We start from the raw sequence: 17863 nt of genomic DNA, 5'->3' as shown, positions 1-17863 counted from the left end.
CTTCCAATCAAAACATCATACCTAAAAGTGGCCACTCCAGACGCTGCTCCAGTCACGTTACACTGTGTGCGTAGGAGAGAGACGAACTCATCACTTTTCCCTCATCTACTTAGATTTTTATGTTTTACTTTTACCTTCTTGAGACTATTTTGAATTTTTGAAAGCGGAGTAGCTGCGTTTTCGAGGCTACTAGCTCCTGCCGGACACTGACGAGGCTCTTCAGCTGTTCCACAGACTTGGCCTCCAAAACTCCTACCAAATAAACATCAGTATGGACTCGTGCACCACTTGGGCCCTTCTCCTTGAGAGGCTTTCCCTGCTAGAGGAACGTGTCCGACAAGAAGAGCTGAATAATTTGGTCACTGTAGATGTGGCGGACACACCTGATAGTGTAGGTTGTAGCCGACGTACTAGCCCTCTTAGCATTAGCACCAAGCGGCTAGCTAACCGTAGTGAGCCTGTTCATACACATAAGAGATTCCCTCCTTTAGCTAGTCCCATTCCTACTCTATCAACTGGCTCCCACATGTTAGTCATAGGTGACTCCATCAATCGTAACATCAAGCTTAAAAAGCCAGCCACTGTAATGAGTATTCCTGCGGCCAGAGCACCCAACATTGAAGCTGACCCGCATTAGCCCTACACGCAAGCATGGGGCTAACAACACTAGCTGCTTGAACATAGTGATACACGTCGGCTCCAATGATACAAGGATGAGGCAATCAGAGATTACAAAGAGGAACATAGCTAGGTTGCTTGTCCTATCTTCTGATCAGAGAGAGGGCTAGATTACATTTACCGAATCAGAGGCTGTTGCTGTTTGGGTTCTGCACTGACCAGCTGGGACAAGAGCTGAGGTGGAGACGTGGCCATTGAGGATTCTGTTCTGACTGACCGGGCCAGATCCTGAGGCAGAACCACCGAAGGCATCTACCCTGCGGCGCCTTATCTCTTTATATGGACTCTTATGCCATCGTCATGAACATTGTATGTGATAAATGTTGCCCACTCTGCATCCATTGCAGCCTCCCCAACACACACCCATCTGGAGTCCCTTCTCAAGGTTTCGTTTTTCCCCAAAATGGGATTTTTAGTTTTTCCTTGTCCGATTGGGGGGTTTAGTTTAGGGGCTGTTGTTAATCATTGCCAACTGTGGGCCTGTGAAGCCCTTTGAGACTCTTTTGTGATTGAGGGCTATACAAATAAACTTGACTAGATTCGACTTCCAGTGTACGATGATTGGATGAATTTTTGCTGTGACAATGGTCGAACACTGGGGTGTAATGGTACACATATTCATATTCATGTGTTTCGGTAAGGTACACAGGCGTACCGTATTCCCACATGAAATATCTACTCAATAGTCAATATATTGTCATGTATTGAGTAAGTGACAGGACGTTTAACTGCCTGTACTCTACCCACATGTCTGCTCTGTAAACAAATATGGACAGTGCTGCTCACTCTTTGGCAAGTAGATGTCTTGGCTAGTATTATGCTTTTGGCAATAGCTCTAATTATTTGACTGGCTGGCTACCAGTCCGCAGCACACCCCGCCTCTCGCCCAAATGTTAGCTGACCTCATAGGCTCCAGCTTACCCTGATGAGGACCATCGGTCTAGAAAAGGGTAGTTGAACAGTATGTGTTTTGGTGCGAGGTAACAAAGTACTAAGTAGCCTTTCAGGTATCTGTACTTTGCTTGAGTATTTATTTTTCTGCCAACATTTACTTTTACTCCTTACTGTTTAAACAGAAGTATATGTACTTTCTACTCCTTACATTTTAAAAATGAGCTTGTTACTTTTATAACCTAAAGTTAGTGACAACGTGGCGTAAAAAGGAGAACGCCGCCGAGACATCGTAGATAAAACACTCCCCTTTGAGCCGCATCCCTATGGCGAAGCTAAGCTAGTGGGGGCACAGTGAAGGTAAATTCACTGTGCAAATTTGTGGATGGACGACATGGTCGCAAAACAAAATAAAGGATGCCTGCACATTGTGCTGCGTACAGTTGCACATACGTCATACAATCACAACATGATAGTTAACAGGAACAGAATAACTTTTCATCGCTAAGAATTTATTTTGGCTCTTTTTGTGCCTGCAATTAATGGCTCGCTAGCTGTAAATTATGTCACGTTTGAGCATAAACATATTTTCAATACATTTATTTGCCCACTACCAAAACATCCATCCATCCATCCATTTTCTGAGCCGCTTCTCCTCACTAGGGTCGCGGGCGTGCTGGAGCCTATCCCAGCTATCATCGGGCAGGAGGCGGGGTACACCCTGAAATGGTTGCCACCCAATCGCAGGGCACATACAAACAAACCACCATTCGCACTCACATTCGCACCTACGGGCAATTTAGAGTGTTCAATTAACGTGCATGTTTTTGGGATGTGGGAGGAAACCGGATGCCCGGAGAAAACCCACGCAGGCACGGGGAGAACAAGCAAACTCCACACAGGCGGGGCCGGGGATTGAACCCTGCTCCTCAGAACTGTGAGGCTGACGCTCTAACCAGTCGGCCACCGTGCCGCCTTGCCAAAACAAAACACACACAAAAAAATGAAATTAGACATAATTTGCTCATTTTCAATGGTTATCATCAAAAAGTGAATAAGACAAGAGATCAAAATTTCAGCTTTTAAGTCCAGATATTTACATCGGGATCTGCTACACAACTCAGAAGATTCCACCTTTTGTTTGAACTCGCCCATTTTTCAAGTACTGGAACTGACCGACTGGTGTGTGTTGTTGCCCACGTCTTATTACTACATTCATTATTCATACAATCGATAGCACTTAATGCCTACTGTCAGTTTTAGATTTGGGTTTTGTCTGTGAAGACTGCATTTATACTCATTAGCGGTACAACCAAAACAAAAAACAGAAAACTGTATATGGGTAAATAAACAAGCCTCTGCGAAGCTGATAGACGATATAACAGTCAACTTTGGCCATATCCAGTATAACCATTTGGGTTGCCTTTTTATGGCAAACCCAAATATTTTTCAGTCTACAGCAAAAATCAAGGAATTGGCTTACTTTTCCAATAGCTTACACTCTCAGATACTCTGTAGCAGCTAAGCTTTGCTGCAGGAAACAACCACTGGGTGTGAGGAAAATACACACGCACACACACACAACAGTGCAAAAATGCTTGTACATATTACACATGTACAATCTATACTTCCTACACTTGTTTTTTCTTGCTGCTTACATTACAGTTGAAACGCCGCTCTTGTATTTGTTTTTTTCACTTTGCTGGTTGCTTCTATTATCTGGTTGGAATGGTCACTTCTACCAGAGTATAATGCACTAAGATTTTTGAAAATCAGATGATGGGTTCCGGAGAAATTGAGTTTTTTGTTCTGGAAAAAATGGGGAACATTTTTGTGTGATATCGGCTGCAGAAAATTAGGTTTAAAATAAAATACAAACACTTCTTCAAATTCGAGTAAAACAGTATAGCTTGATTATATTTCCTTGACTCTTTAGTTACATTTGCTATTGCGGAAATTGCCCGAAAAACGTGTTTTTTTTTGTTTTGTTTTTTGTTATGTTTTTTGTATTAAATTGATGTTGGCCACATGTCACGTTGCTACTTCTATATTAGTGTACATTGTGAATATTCCTGCTGTGCTAGTTTAATTTCCATTACGGGATGAATGAAGTACCTTCCTACCTACCTACATACGTATGTAATGGACACGCCATTAAAAGATGACACCCAGCACTCCAGTCTCGGGCTACCGCCGAGGTAGACGACCACGGAGTGGCGAGATTCAACTTCGCATACAGACACTAAGTGAATTACAAGCCAAGAGCATCAAAGTGAGACACAGACGTTTAGTTTTGCACTCCGACGCTAAGTGAATTACCAGCACCAGTAGCATCAAAGCGGAGACAAAAGACACCTGGTTTTGCAGCAGACCGCTCAATGAATTCACTTCCTCCTCCCAGCCAGACCGGGACAATGGACGGGGTACTAGCGAGACCCACAGGCGGCGGAACGCTACTGCAAAAATGGGTTCACTAACCAGTCTTCACTGTACTTCACTGTACTTAAATCTTAAATCTTAAATCCAATCATTAATATTTAATTTCACTGGGTTTAAACCACAAATTATACTACGATGAAACACAATTCAAGAGGCACGGTCTGCTTTCAATTTGGTCAAAAGGGGACGGCCTCCCTCTCTGAAGCGGATAAAAGGCAGAAGCTCCTTTGGCTCGCTCTCTTTCTCTCTTTTGCTCGCTCTCTCACTCTCTTGTTGTTCCACCTGCCGAAGGCCTGGCCCAGCCCGGGGAGCCCCCAACCTCACCAAGGAGGTGGCGAAGGCTGGGAGACACCGAACTTCCCTGCCGCTCTGCCAAGCGTGGACCACAGGGAGCAAATGCCAGCTGCCCAAAGCTACCCATTTGGGTGTGGGGCAGTTTACGGACGAGGCTCCGTTGGGAAGGAATTGTGGTGAGAGTTTCCCCTGACCGCGTGGCAGGCATTGCCACTGCCGGCGCGCCGGCCCACCTGCACTTGAAATGCGTCTTTTTCTCTTTACTTCCTTTTCCTGCAAACCATCACTCATGAGCACTCTTCCCAACCCCCGGAAGGTCGACCCGCCTGCCTGAATTGGTCAACACACGTAAGTCAAACTTGCGGTCAACTAAAAGTACAGATTAGTGCATATTTGGGTTTTAAACTAGCGAGAACAGGAATTCCACCGATACGCATTGACACCCCATGCTCACTACCAATCTCACATCACAAGTTAGTTTCCTTTGCCAATGTTCGTCTGTTTGTTTTGTGTTTTTCTGTATTGCTTCCCTGTAGATTTCCCATGTTAAATCATTACATTTTCCATATAATTCACTACCTGCATTGTTGTGTGTGTTTGAGTTCGAGGAAACAAACCTCTGGCCGTCTAGAACTCATCAAAATTTCAGAAAGTGTAGTAACCTTCAGATTAAGAGACTGATAAAAAGGTTTCTCGTCACGTCCCCTAAATTTTATCCACATAAAAAGTGACGTGGTTCCCCTTTTACTAGATAAAATAGCTTTATAACGCTGTAATTTAAAATTTCGCTAAACCAGAAGTAACGCAGGTGTCGCTTCCAGCTTAATATTTTCTCCAAAATTTATTTAATTTTTATTCAACTAATACACGCTACAAGTATGTATCCAAGTGTTCATAATATTATCACAGCAAAGCCTGTCACGATAACAATTTTTTAAAGATGTTATATTGTCCCAAAAACTATCATGATAAACAATAATACTGTAGATTTTTTTTAATGTCTCTGAAATCAAAAGAAGAAGAAAAGGACCACCCTTATTATTTTTTATTTATTTATTTTATCTTTTTTGGTTTTACATCAGTACTGGTGGTGTAATTATCGTTATTTTAATTTCATTTCTTGTTTCTCAATTAAATTGTTTTTCTTTACTCTGTGATATGGGTCCCCCTGGGTCTGAAATAAAGAATAAAGAGCTGCAAGACCAGCCTGCTTTACATGGAGCCTTCTATTCCAATTCTAATCGGTTTAGAAGCCCAACCCGAATGAAACTGCGCCAAATAAACACCTAATTCGGAATACGCAAGCCAAATCCAAATGGAATGTCATTCGGTTTGACAGGGGTGGAATATTCCTTTTGCCAAATTTTCACCATGTATGCCGTCATTTGGACTACAGCCGGGAAAAGCTCTGTCTGCGTCTGTTTCGTTTCAACGTAAATGCGCGGTGATATCATCATTTACGCAGGGCGTAAATATGGCCGCTCCGGACAGCGCATGTATGTGACGGAGATATTGTTTTTAGCTACTTAGAAGTTGTTTGTAATCAAGCCTTTTTTTTTTTCCTAAACGCACTCATCATGTCACTTGACGCAGAGAAAGCATTCGATAAAGTTAACTGGGCTTTCCTGTTTGCAGTACTTTGCAAATTTGGTTTTGGAGATTCATTTATACATTGGATAGCAACATTATACAATTCGCCGAAAGCGAATCAGCACAACTAGGATCACTTCACAAAGTTTTACATTACAAAGAGGAACCAGACAAGGATGTCCACTCTCACCAATGCTATTTGCAATATTCATCGAACCTTTTGCTGCCGCTATACGTCAGAATGCTAATATTAAAAGGTATCTGCGCACCAGTGACAGAACACAAAATCAATCTATATGCTGATGATGATCTTTACTTATAGGAACCCAAGTATTCTCTTCAGGCATTCTTCAATCTCATTAAAACATTTTCACAAATATCAGGTTACTCTATCAACTGGACAAAATCAACAATACTGATCCTGCAGATCAAATCCCAGATTACCCTATTCCTACAGGAAACATTAAGTATGTAGGTATTAATATTTCGTCAAGAGTCACAGAGCTAACCAGTCTAAATTACACACCACTTCTGGAAAAAATCTCAGCTGACTTGCCTATATCATTACTGGGAAGAATAGCTACAATAAAAATGAAGACCTTACCTCAAATAAAAATTTTTCAATGATTCCATTTAAGACCACACTTAAATAGTTTCAAACCTTAGATTCTGCTGTAATAATTTTTTTTCAAAAAATAAGAAAATAGAATTAGTCTATCCACTCTTCAGAAAAGTAAACAGGAGGGAGGCCTAAATGCTCCCAACTTGAAACACTATTATTTAGCTAACCAATTACAACACCATCATCAAATGGTTGCACCACAATGAGGAGTATGATTCTTGGCTCGAATTGGAACAAATAGACTGCAACAACATCAAACTCCCAAAATTCCCATTTATTTCCACAAGTCTTAAACGCCATAAATGCTTCAAGAACCCAATAATCGCATCCTCCTTAACGGCTTGGTGGCAAAGTTTAGAATCTTCAGGATTTCAATTAGCTCCCAGTATGCGCTCCCCAATCTGGCACAATCCATCCATCCATCCATTTTTTGATCCGCTTCTCCTCACTAGGGTCGGGGACATGCTGGAGCCTATCCCAGCTATCATCGGGCAGGAGGCGGGGTAGAACTGGTTGCCAGCCAATCGCAGGGCACGTACAAACAAACAACCATTCGCACTCACATTCACACCTACGGGCAATTTAGAGTCTCCAATTAATGCATGTTTTTGGGATGTGGGAGGAAAGCGGAGTGCCCGGAGAAAACCCACGCAGGCACGGGGAGAACATGCAAACTCCACACAGGCGGGGCCGGGGATTGAACCCCGCTCCTCAGAACTGTGAGGCAGCACTCTCACCGGTCGTCCACCGTGCCGCTGGCACAATCCAGATTTCGAAATTAATAATATACCTCTTCATTTTAGTATATGGGAACAACATGGAATTGACCACCTGCATCATCTATTTAACAATGTTTTTAGGACACGTGATGAACTGTTCCAAGAATTCCGGGGTCGGTGCTGCGGGTCTGGGTGGGGCATATCTTCAATTATAATACTAAGAAACCACAGCGGAAGCTTAAAAACTCCACTGTTACCCAGTAAAACTGTTCCAGCATTAAGAGATACAGATCCTCCATTCTGCTTGACCTAACAGCTGAACAAGACAAAAAAAAAAAAAAAAAAAAAACGTATAAAAACAATCCCAAGTACTATGCTGAATAGACGGCAAACCTCCATGAACTCCATAGATCCCCTCGCATACAGTATAAACAGTTGACCAGAGCTCTTCAATCCAAATGACAAAAAAGTTTCCATGTAAACTCGACTACTGTGTGGTTGGTCCACTGAAGACGAGCCCTACACCTGTCAATCAAACATACGTTGACGTTCGCTGTAGTCCACTATTGGCTGAATACGTTGTGCCACTGAGGTTATGCTTAATAAACAGCTAACCTCCCCGTGTGTGTTAATGGGGGATTAACACACACAACAAGTTGGAGCGAAGCTCTGTTTTAAACGACATCACCGCGGTGGAGCGAGCTGTTTAGCCCCTTAACTCGTTAGCTCGCAGGCTAGTCGTTAGCTCACAAAATAGCTCGTTAGCTCTAGAACATGACAAAAAGTTAACTTTCCCTTAAAAGTGTCTCTGTTGTCTGAATCTAGGCGTCGCACATGGAGCAAGGCTGTGGAGTATTTGATGTAGCCAACACCGGCAACAATGTACGGGTCCACCGGCATTCCACGAGACCACTCGCGGCTAATGACATAGCCGTCCAACTCTGTCAGCTCACTGTGTGATCCACATGCCAGCTCACCACAACAATGACAATTTATCGAGTCCGGAAAATCTATCGTGTCCATTTTATTTATTGAACGATAAGTCAAGATAGTAATTATCCTGACAGGCCTAATCACAGCTGTGAAAATGTCCTTTCATTCATCAGTTGTGTGTGATGAGTGAGAAAACTAGATGATTGCCAAGACCGCAGGGTGGTCGGTTGGCTTTTGACACTATTATTATATCCACGCAAAGAAATAATACAATGTTTATCCATTGAAACAATTGAGGCCAGAGGAGGACAAATGAGCAAACCAAGATCCTAGTCAATCGGGTTCAGCCCTATTTATCTGAATGCACAGGCATCAATATCTCCCTTTAACGTTAAAGGCCCATCTTTCCTCATTTATGATGTATTATTAGTCACATACGAAAATACCAGTTGAGTAATTAATAGCACTGACACAAATGCTGGTTCATGAAATTCCCCTTTATGTAATTATACATGTAGAGTGGAACCTCGTTTTAACGGACCCTGATTTAACGGATATCAGAAGTAACGGGCTGGCGCCGTGAGCCACATGGCCAATTTACATGTGCCAGGACACATCCAAATCGCATGTATATTAGGGGTGCTCGAGCGCTGGCTCGCTGCGCTTTTGAATACGTCAGGCTGGCCGAATCAGGCCGAATCAGTAAGTAGTAGTAGAAGTAGAATTTATTTAGTTAAGAAACATCAATTTGTCAAGGGTTCCTCGACAAGGTTATCTACAGTAGTTTTTTTTTTTTTTCTCGAACCAGCGTTCCTACACGTTAGATTTAAAAATTCCATACTTTTTCCAGAACATAATTTCCAGACTTCTCTGAAATAAAATTCAGATTCTTTAAATGCCATTACGTAGCCAAATCATTTCCCACATGTTGTAGATGTCAAATGATTTCACACAAAGTCTACATTTAGCTTTCTTTATCCATTTGGAATCCTTAACCAGCCAACCAACCTTTATAAAACCCCAATTCCAATGAAGTTGGGACGTTGTGTTAAACATAAATAAAAACAGAATACAATGATTTGCTAATCATGTTCAACAAATTTTTACTTGAATACACTACAAAGACAAGATATTTAATGTTCAAACTGATAAACTTTATTGTTTCTAGCAAATAATCAACTTAGAATCTTATGGCTGCAACACGTTCCAAAAAAGCTGGGACAGGGTCATGTTTACCACTGTGTTACATCACCTTTTCTTTCAACAACATTCAATAAACGTTTGGGAACTGAGGACACAAATTGTTGAAGCTTTGTCGGTGGAATTCTTTCCCATTCTTGCTTAATGTACAGCTTCAGCTGTTCAACAGTCCGGGGTCTCCGTCGTCGTATTTTACGTTTCATAATGCGCCACACATTTTCAATGGGAGACAGGTCTGGACTGCCGGCAGGCCAGTCCATTACCCAGACTCTTTTACTACGAAGCCACGCTGTTGTAACACGTGCAGAATGTGGTTTGGCATTGTCTTGCTGAAATAAGCAGGGGCGTCCATGAAAAAGACGTTGCTTGGATGGATTTCTCCAAAACCTGTATGGCAGCATTAATGGTGCCTTCACAGATGTGTAATTTACCCATGTCATTGGCACTAACACAGCCCCATACCATCACAGATGGGATTTTGTACTTTGCGTCCATAAGAGTCCGGATGGTGCGTTTCCTCTTTGGCCCGCAGGACAGGACGCCCACAATTTCCCAAAACAATTTGAAATGTGGACTCGTTGGACCACAGAACACTTTTCCACTTTGAATCAGTCCATCTTAGATGAGCTCATGCCCAGAGAAGCCGGCGGCGTTTTTGGGTGTTGTTGATAAATGCCTTTTGCTTTGCATTGTAGAGTTTCAAGTTGCACTTACGGATGTAGCGCCGAACTGTATTTACTGACATTGGTTTTCTGAAGTGTTCCTGAGCCCATGTGGTGATATCTTTTTTACATTGATGTCTGTTTTTGATGCAGTGCCACCTGAGGGTTCGAAGGTCACGGGCATTCAATTTTGGTTTTCGGCCTTGCCGCTTACATGCAGTGATTTCTCCAGATTCTCTGAACCTTTTGATGATATTATGGACCGTAGATGATGAAATCCCTAAACTCCTTGCAATTGTACGCTGAGGAACATTGTCCTTAAACTGTTGGACTATTTTCTCACACACTTGTTCACAAAGAGGTGAACCTCGCCCCATCTTTCCTTGTGAATGACTGAGCAATTCAGGGAAGCTCCTTTTATACCCAATCATGACACCCACCTGTTCCCAATTAGCCTGTTCACCTGTGGGATGTTCCAAACAGGTGTTTGATGAGCATTCCTCAACTTTCGCAGTCTTTTTATCCACCTGTCCCAGCTTTTTTGGAACATGTTACAGCCATAAAATTCTAAGTTAATGTTTATTTGCTAAAAACAATAAAGTTTATCAGTTTGAACATTAAATATCTTGTCTTTGTAGTGTACTCACTTAAAAATAGATTGAACATGATTTGCAAATCATTGTATTCTGTTTTTATTTATGTTTAACACAACATCCCAACTTCATTGGAATTGGGGTCGTATTTAAAAATTGTGAGCCAGTCGTCAGAGAATTTACATCTACCCAATATGAGTTATGTCAACGATCATTGGACTGACTGGAAGACTGGATGCATATACGTAGGGGTTAATGCCCGACGAGGTGTCCAATTATCAGGGATTAATGGACGACGTGGAAGCGCAAATCGACGCGCAGCAAAGGACGGTTGACTATGCGAAGTCCATTAAACCCTGATAATTGTTACTGTATACCTAAAAGGGCATGAACCCACTTACAGTATATCATGGTCACTTCCAAATGAAAATAATCAAACTACCAAGTCATAATTTCAAAATGTTGTCATCAAAATGGAAAGTTTTACTGCAACAATTTATTTTCCCTTGCGACACCTGAGGGCTTTACTCTGAAGTCATTCCAATCTGCTAACTTTCTAAGGTAATGTAAACACTATTCAGTAGTACACCAGCAAATAGATTTTCTAGTTTGACAAGGATAAATAACAACCACAGGTAATGACGATAAAACCTGTTTTTATTATTACGCATACTGTATATTCGGTCTATTTATATGTGACGGTTGATGCAAGCTCTCAGAATGGCAACGCTGTGCTCTCTGTTGGTCATCGTTGACTGGACAGCGGCATAAAACTGTAGCAGGGTATCATTCAAAACATCAACGGTGAAGCGTTCAGTTCGTATTTGTTAGTTTTTGTGCCATGAAGTGTCTCGGCATTTTGATCGCCTTGTTGTTTTCTTCGAGTTGATTTCATCCTTCTCCTCTGAGAGTTTATTTAAATCTTACGTATGAACTCTTCGCACGTCTGTCTCTTCATTTTTTCCTCAGTATCCCAGTCATTAAAAGGTGTTGTAATAGCCACGTAAATGATTAAATCACTCAGTGTTTTAAATTCCTAATTTCTGTCCTCATAGTACGTCACGTTTACTTATCAGAAAATCTGACTGTGTCAGGTTGGTATGTTTGCTCGTGGAACCTTGATAAAATGAACCTCAACATAAAACAGAACCCGACATAACGGACACCGGATAAGACGGGCCTGAACAATGTGTCCAAAAATAGTTTCCATATGTCACTTAAACTACCGTTGACCAAGGCTGTTAGTTCCAGAATTGGCTCCTGTTGTTTACGGGCTCTGTGGCACAATGCAGGAAGAGAATGGGACTGATGTATTTCCAGGTCACAGATATACCAAAAAAAAAATAGATCAAATTCCAACAGATGTGCCTCTCATGCCTACGGGGTGGCCATGTTGAATGCGGGGCATTGACATGGCGGCCATGTCACAATGGATATAACTATTGTCTATTGTACATAGACTAGGAGCGCAGAGAGAGGGAGCATCATGGCAGCAGTGTTAAGTCTGAGGGATACAAACACAAGGCTGTGGAGTCTGGACCATGCTACCTTTAGCACAGTAACAGTTTTTTTTTGTCAAGCCATTCACCTTTGGCAACGTATTTGGAACTAGAGAGCACATGAATTCCTCACGGCTCATGAAAGCGACTCGCCTACGATGATCATCAATGTCACCATAACAAAGCACACCGGCGTGGTAAGTTTGGATAAAACGTGAAACTTTCAAACATTTTCAAGCTTTTTTTGAAATATTTATTTACAATAACTTTGTACTGTACTGGGGATTTTCAGCCATGAAAGAACCTACAAAACAATTTTGTACTGTATAGTAATATGGGTGCATATGGCCTCAAAAAAACAAAAAAAAAGTTTCAATTTCAAGGGCAATTGACTATAGGGGATAACAGTTCACAACCAATGGCTTTGTAACTAAAATGTAATGTCCATTTTACTTTTTAATTCAAATTCAAGACTTAAACAAATTCCACTAAAGAGACTAGAATGCCCCCTGAAGAAATTCTGCAACAGGTGTAATTGCTACAAATGGAAAAACAGGCTGATGCATCAGACCCTAAGGTACAAGCAGCTGCTTCTTGTTGACTGAATGTTGACATGCTTAATGCCTATTGGTGGATAACCAGAAATATCTGCCTAAAATGTCTGATCCTGACCAGATGAAGCTTGACAAGCACACACAAATAAAATAATGAAATAGCAAAAGAGATCCCAGGTGTAAAGAAGAGTATATAAAGAGACATGTATTTTTCTGAAATTCCACATTTGAAAGATTCACGAGTACATTTTAAAAAATGACTTTGAATTAATGAATATAATAAACGCGTCATGATATAAATAAATTGGATCACTTTATAATTCCATTCCAATACCAAAATTGCTGACAAAAAAGCATGTTAAACCAATCTGTCCGCAACATTTTACATGTCACCTAACTGTGCTCTAACCCCCAAAAAGGTGTGATTAATCTATCCTGCTATTTCTAAAAACTAAAGCAAATATTAATATTAAACTATATTTAATCGTAAATTGAAAGAAAATCATTCAAATGGATCACATTGTATAATAAAATCCTTATCAAGTTGGCTGTAAATTATTATTATTATTATTTTTTTTTTTAAATCACAAGAAACCAACAGTTACCAAATTTCCCAAGCCAATCCACGGCACCTACCAGCACATTATCATGTACAGTATCAACAGAAAGAAGACAGTCTCTTGGTAGCAGTGAAACGAACTTGAAATAGATAGTCTTGCACTTTAACATACAAACGGGAAGAGAGAAACGGCTGATAGTGTTAAATGCTTCTTTCAAAATGAAAAGCCATACAAGCTGACGACAAAGTAACTCCATTCTAAAAATAGTGTTACCAGAGTTCACTGAGGCACCATTTTTCCTGTAGACCCACATTTATAAACATAATTCCCAACACAATACCTGCGAATGAAATAATTCCACAAGTCCAGTCTCTTTGGAGGTCAGATTCAAAACTATTCAAAATCTAAGAGCTGGTAGCAAGCAACAAGACAGAGCGCAGAGAGAAAATGTGGGACTGGAGAGGGTGGGCTGATAGACCAGCTATTCGTGACCCTCGACAGATAAGAGATGTGAGGACAGCTGTTGTGATATGAGGGTGCTGTGTAGGGATAAAAATAGGAACCTTCTCTCTTCAGTCTGAGCAGGTCTGCTATAAACAACCCAACACCGACACAGTCCACTTGGCAGTATGACACACCACACATGCGGCTACAGCTGGTGTCAACTCAGCTGCTTCTGAGCATGCACGTGTGTTTCGGTGAGTGCTTGGGTATGAGTCAACGAAGGCAAAACTCTCATTAGAATTAGGAAGTTAATGGGTTAATTGCCTTCATGTAGGTAAAGTTTAATCCAGTTTGGAACAATCGTTTAGGATTTTCCATTATACAGTGGGGCAACAAAGTATTTAGTCAGCCACCAATTGGCAAGTTTTCTCACTTAAAAAGATGAGAGAGGCCTGTCATTTTCATCGTGGGTATACTTCACCTATGAGAGACAAAATGAAAAAAAAAAAAAAAAAAAAAAATCCAGAAAATCACATTGTCTGATTTTTAAATACCTTACGTTACCTATATTCATATCACCTGTTTGAACAAAGGACACCAGAAACAAAAATGTACACCTACACCAGGCTGGGAAGACTGAATCTGCAATAGGTAAGCAGCTTGGTGTGGAGAAATCAACTGTGGGAGTAATTAATAGAAAATGGAAGACATACAAGACCACTGATAATCTCCCTCGATCTGGGGCTCCACGCAAGATCTCACCCTGTGAGGTCAAAATGATCACAAGAACGGTGAGCGAAAACCAGTTCAGGGTGTACCCCGCCTCCTGCCCGATGACAGCTGGGATAGGCTCCAGCACTCCCGCCACCCTTGTGAGGATAAGCGGCTCAGAAAATGGATGGATCGTTAGTTAATTCAAACATGATTTTAACAATGGCCCAAGTAGTGCTGTGAGATATGGACATAAGTTTATATCCCGATATAAGAATTTGATATCCTGATAGCTACGCATACCCCAATATATTATTAGTATTAAAATTATAATATATTAATGGCAATTTTCTCTTAACCTTTCTCCCTTTATGTATACAGTAAATCATATTTCATACAGAAACAATATGAATGGACTAGATAAAAACAACAAAACAACTTTCCAGTGGAAACATTTCATGAAAAATATCTGGATATCCAACCAGTTTTCAAGGAATGTACACTGTTGTTGTGTAAATTGTAATGTAGTGTTATGTACTTTGACTTAATAATAGAGCTGTGTTGTTTGGCCACCACTAGCAGTGACAGATTGCTGTTGCAAGTCGGTATATGCTAGCAAATATCAACTGGCAATGCCTTACTTAAGACTTGAATGTACAATAATATTCTGTGCATCAGAATAGTGGTGTCACAATACCAAAATTCTGACTTTGATACGATCGCTGCATAAAATATTTTAAAAACAGACTGTAAAGGACTCAGCAATAGTCAAGAAGAGCAAGCGCAAGAAAAAGAGAGATTTTTCAGTTCTCCTGCTTTCCTCCACCTGTACTGTGAACCTTCGTGCAATACCGTGAGTCTTCTTGCATTACCACAAGTTTTCCCACGATATCGCAATAATTATCGTATTGTGAGATTAATACCGTGATAAAACTCAACCATGAGCTACAGATATTGATATATCCCTAGTGCTTACGCACGCTAATGCTCGGAGCAAACTGGTTAGCACACCGCTGAGAGCAAGTAGTAGCGAATAGTTCCAAATGATGCTTCTTGCGTCTTGTTTTTCAATGAGGAAGTGGAGTGTGGAAACAGCTGGTACCATGCTATTTTTTATGCCAAAATACCTCGGTTCGGTGCTGGTATCGGTACTTGGTGCAACACTACATCAGAAACAATACAAATAAATAATGTAATGTACAAACAGATTTTTATTTCTGGAGCATCTAAAGTGTACTTCCTGATTTGATTTTATTATTATTATTTTTTTTTTTCTAAATAAGAGGTAAGTGCTGGTGTCATACCTTTAGATTTTGTCCTAGCATCATATGGTTGCGAATTCCAAAGTCCAAGCACATTTCTCTGTTTCATGAGTGCTCCAGGTACCCAAAACATCAGACATTCATGAGGCTCTTGTGTTTTGCACCACTGAATGTTAGTGTGCTGTAACACTGTCTTCCTGTTTGAAACTTGAATGCAGAGGAAGGGCCCTCTTGCAGAAAAAGAGAACTTTATTCCCTACCCTAATTTAAGAGCAAGTTTTCTACTAAACTCATAAACAATTATGTATTATGTACTTGGTGCATACAATACAGCGGTTACTTTCTAAACATCAGACTCGGTTCTGGAAATATACTGTATGTTAGTTGTTGTAATCTGCTCAAAACGTTATGTACATAATCATAGACGTTTGAAACGTCTATGATGTGTTTCATTGCTTTTTAATGGGATGGAGGCATGTAGTTCTGGCACGACGTTATAAAACACCTTTTCATTGCTTCTTTTGCTACTTTTAACAAGACACGCAGGAGATTACAGAGGACGTAATTATATTAAGAAGTAAAAATAGTCAAATTGGATTTTGTATAGTGATGAAAAATAACAGTATTTCAAAGAATGCGGCAATTCAAAATGCTCACTTTCTTTATACTTTTTCTTTTCTTTTTCTAGTAGACTCCCCTTAGGGCGGCACGGTAGCCGACTGGTTAGCAAATCCGCCTCACAGTTCTGAGGAGCCGGACTCGCCTGTGTGGAGTTTGCATGTTCTCCCCATGCTTGCGTCGGTCTTCAAGACCCATGCATCACACTGATGTATCAAAGAATGCAATATTTCACAAATTACGAGAGCACAGAGATAAATTGTTTCTGTCCATACTACTGTAATGTCAGTAGTTGTACTCATTTTCAATGATCCTCCCACCAAAATCTGGAGGGTTTGTGTCACTGGGCTGTTATTACCTCTGAAATTTCTATCTAATACTATTTCATATTTTGCTTTGCATGTAATTCAAATAAAAGTGTGTCCTTTGCTCTGTGCACATATACATTTCTGAATGTGAATCCAAACCGGGCGGAATAGAATATAGAAATGTAGCAGGCTACATATATAATACATGAGTAGCCATGTGTAGCTTTCAGGTTTAGGTTCAGTATTTACTCATTGTCTGCTTTGAGATATCCTCAGTGCGCCAAAAAACCTCGAAAGAGGATCAGCTACATAAAAACACATTCCAAGTACAGAGAACTAAACCATCGAGTCTGCTGCAGCCAAACCACAAGATGGAGCTAAAGAATCAGGAGAAGACAAGCATGCAGTGGTAATCCCTCAAACCACACAAAGCCTCTATTATTTCCCAGCGGCTACCATGATCTTCATTGATTGAAGCAACATTGTTAAAGCTTGACTGCAAACGTACAGTACAATATCTTATGAGATGCAGAGAATGAGCTGACAGAAGGGGTGGGTGTTGTTCTCAGTCAAAGTAGGCGATAGAGATAGATATATGGAGAACACAGTACGGTAGTTTAAAGGGCGGGGCAGCTGTGAAGGACAGCTTTGAAATGACGTGACAATATACAGGGTACAAGTATTTGGTTATGTTAAGTCACATGGGACAGCCTAGTGTAAAACATTTCTTATACCACACATGGAAGCATGCAAAAAAAAAAAATAAATACACTTTCCAACTGTTTGTTACCAAGGGCAGAGCAATAAAAGCAGCATGAGCCTGCAATAATAATCTGCATTGTGATCAATCAAGAAGATTTCAGACGACACCAATTCACCACCATCGCTACCTTTTTATGCAAAACAAATCATTCTCACTTTCAGATCATTAAGTGTACTTTTACAGTCAGTTGTATCCATACAAAACATGTTAAACAGGTTTGAAACAGGAATGTACAGTATGTTGGAATGTGAAACAGGATGTAATTAGTTTGAAATTAAGACAGAACCTGAACCGTAACATGCAAAACAAAAATACCTCAAAACGTTTTTTGTGAAGCTGTGAAGGACAGCTTTGAAATGACGTGACAATATACAGGGTACAAGTATTTGGTTATGTTAAGTCACATGGGACAGCCTAGTGTATAACATTTCTTATACCACACATTGAAGCATGCAAAAAAAAAAAATAAATACACTTTCCAACTGTTTGTTACCAAGGGCAGGGCAATAAAAGCAGCGTGAGC

The 17863-nt window shown here is 40.6% G+C and overlaps 1 protein-coding gene across 11 annotated transcripts in view; it reads right to left on the bottom strand.

The window, feature by feature from the left end:
- myo18ab (myosin XVIIIA b) overlaps window positions 1–17863 on the bottom strand; it is a 146875-nt gene that overhangs the window by 106107 nt on the left and 22905 nt on the right. For 3 of the 11 annotated variants that reach the window (XM_061781680.1, XM_061781685.1, XM_061781683.1), the window contains exon 1: window positions 13575–13790. The exons of 2 other annotated variants lie outside the window; for them this stretch is intronic. Coding sequence is in view for 1 of the 9 variants with exons in the window: in XM_061781689.1 (XP_061637673.1) it covers window positions 15694–15747 (54 nt within the window). In the remaining 8 variants the exon portion in view is untranslated. Of the gene's footprint in view, window positions 1–21; window positions 7556–13574; window positions 13791–15693; window positions 15944–17863 lie in introns of those variants that run through there. 6 more of the 11 variants (XM_061781689.1, XM_061781686.1, XM_061781682.1 and 3 more) reach the window with 6 other exon arrangements.

Source organism: Phyllopteryx taeniolatus, chromosome 8 (genome assembly GCF_024500385.1).
Source record: "Phyllopteryx taeniolatus isolate TA_2022b chromosome 8, UOR_Ptae_1.2, whole genome shotgun sequence".
In the NCBI taxonomy this organism is placed as follows: Eukaryota; Metazoa; Chordata; class Actinopteri; order Syngnathiformes; family Syngnathidae; genus Phyllopteryx; species Phyllopteryx taeniolatus.
Note: the sequence above shows the minus strand (reverse complement) of the source record. Positions and strands in the feature narration are given on the sequence as shown.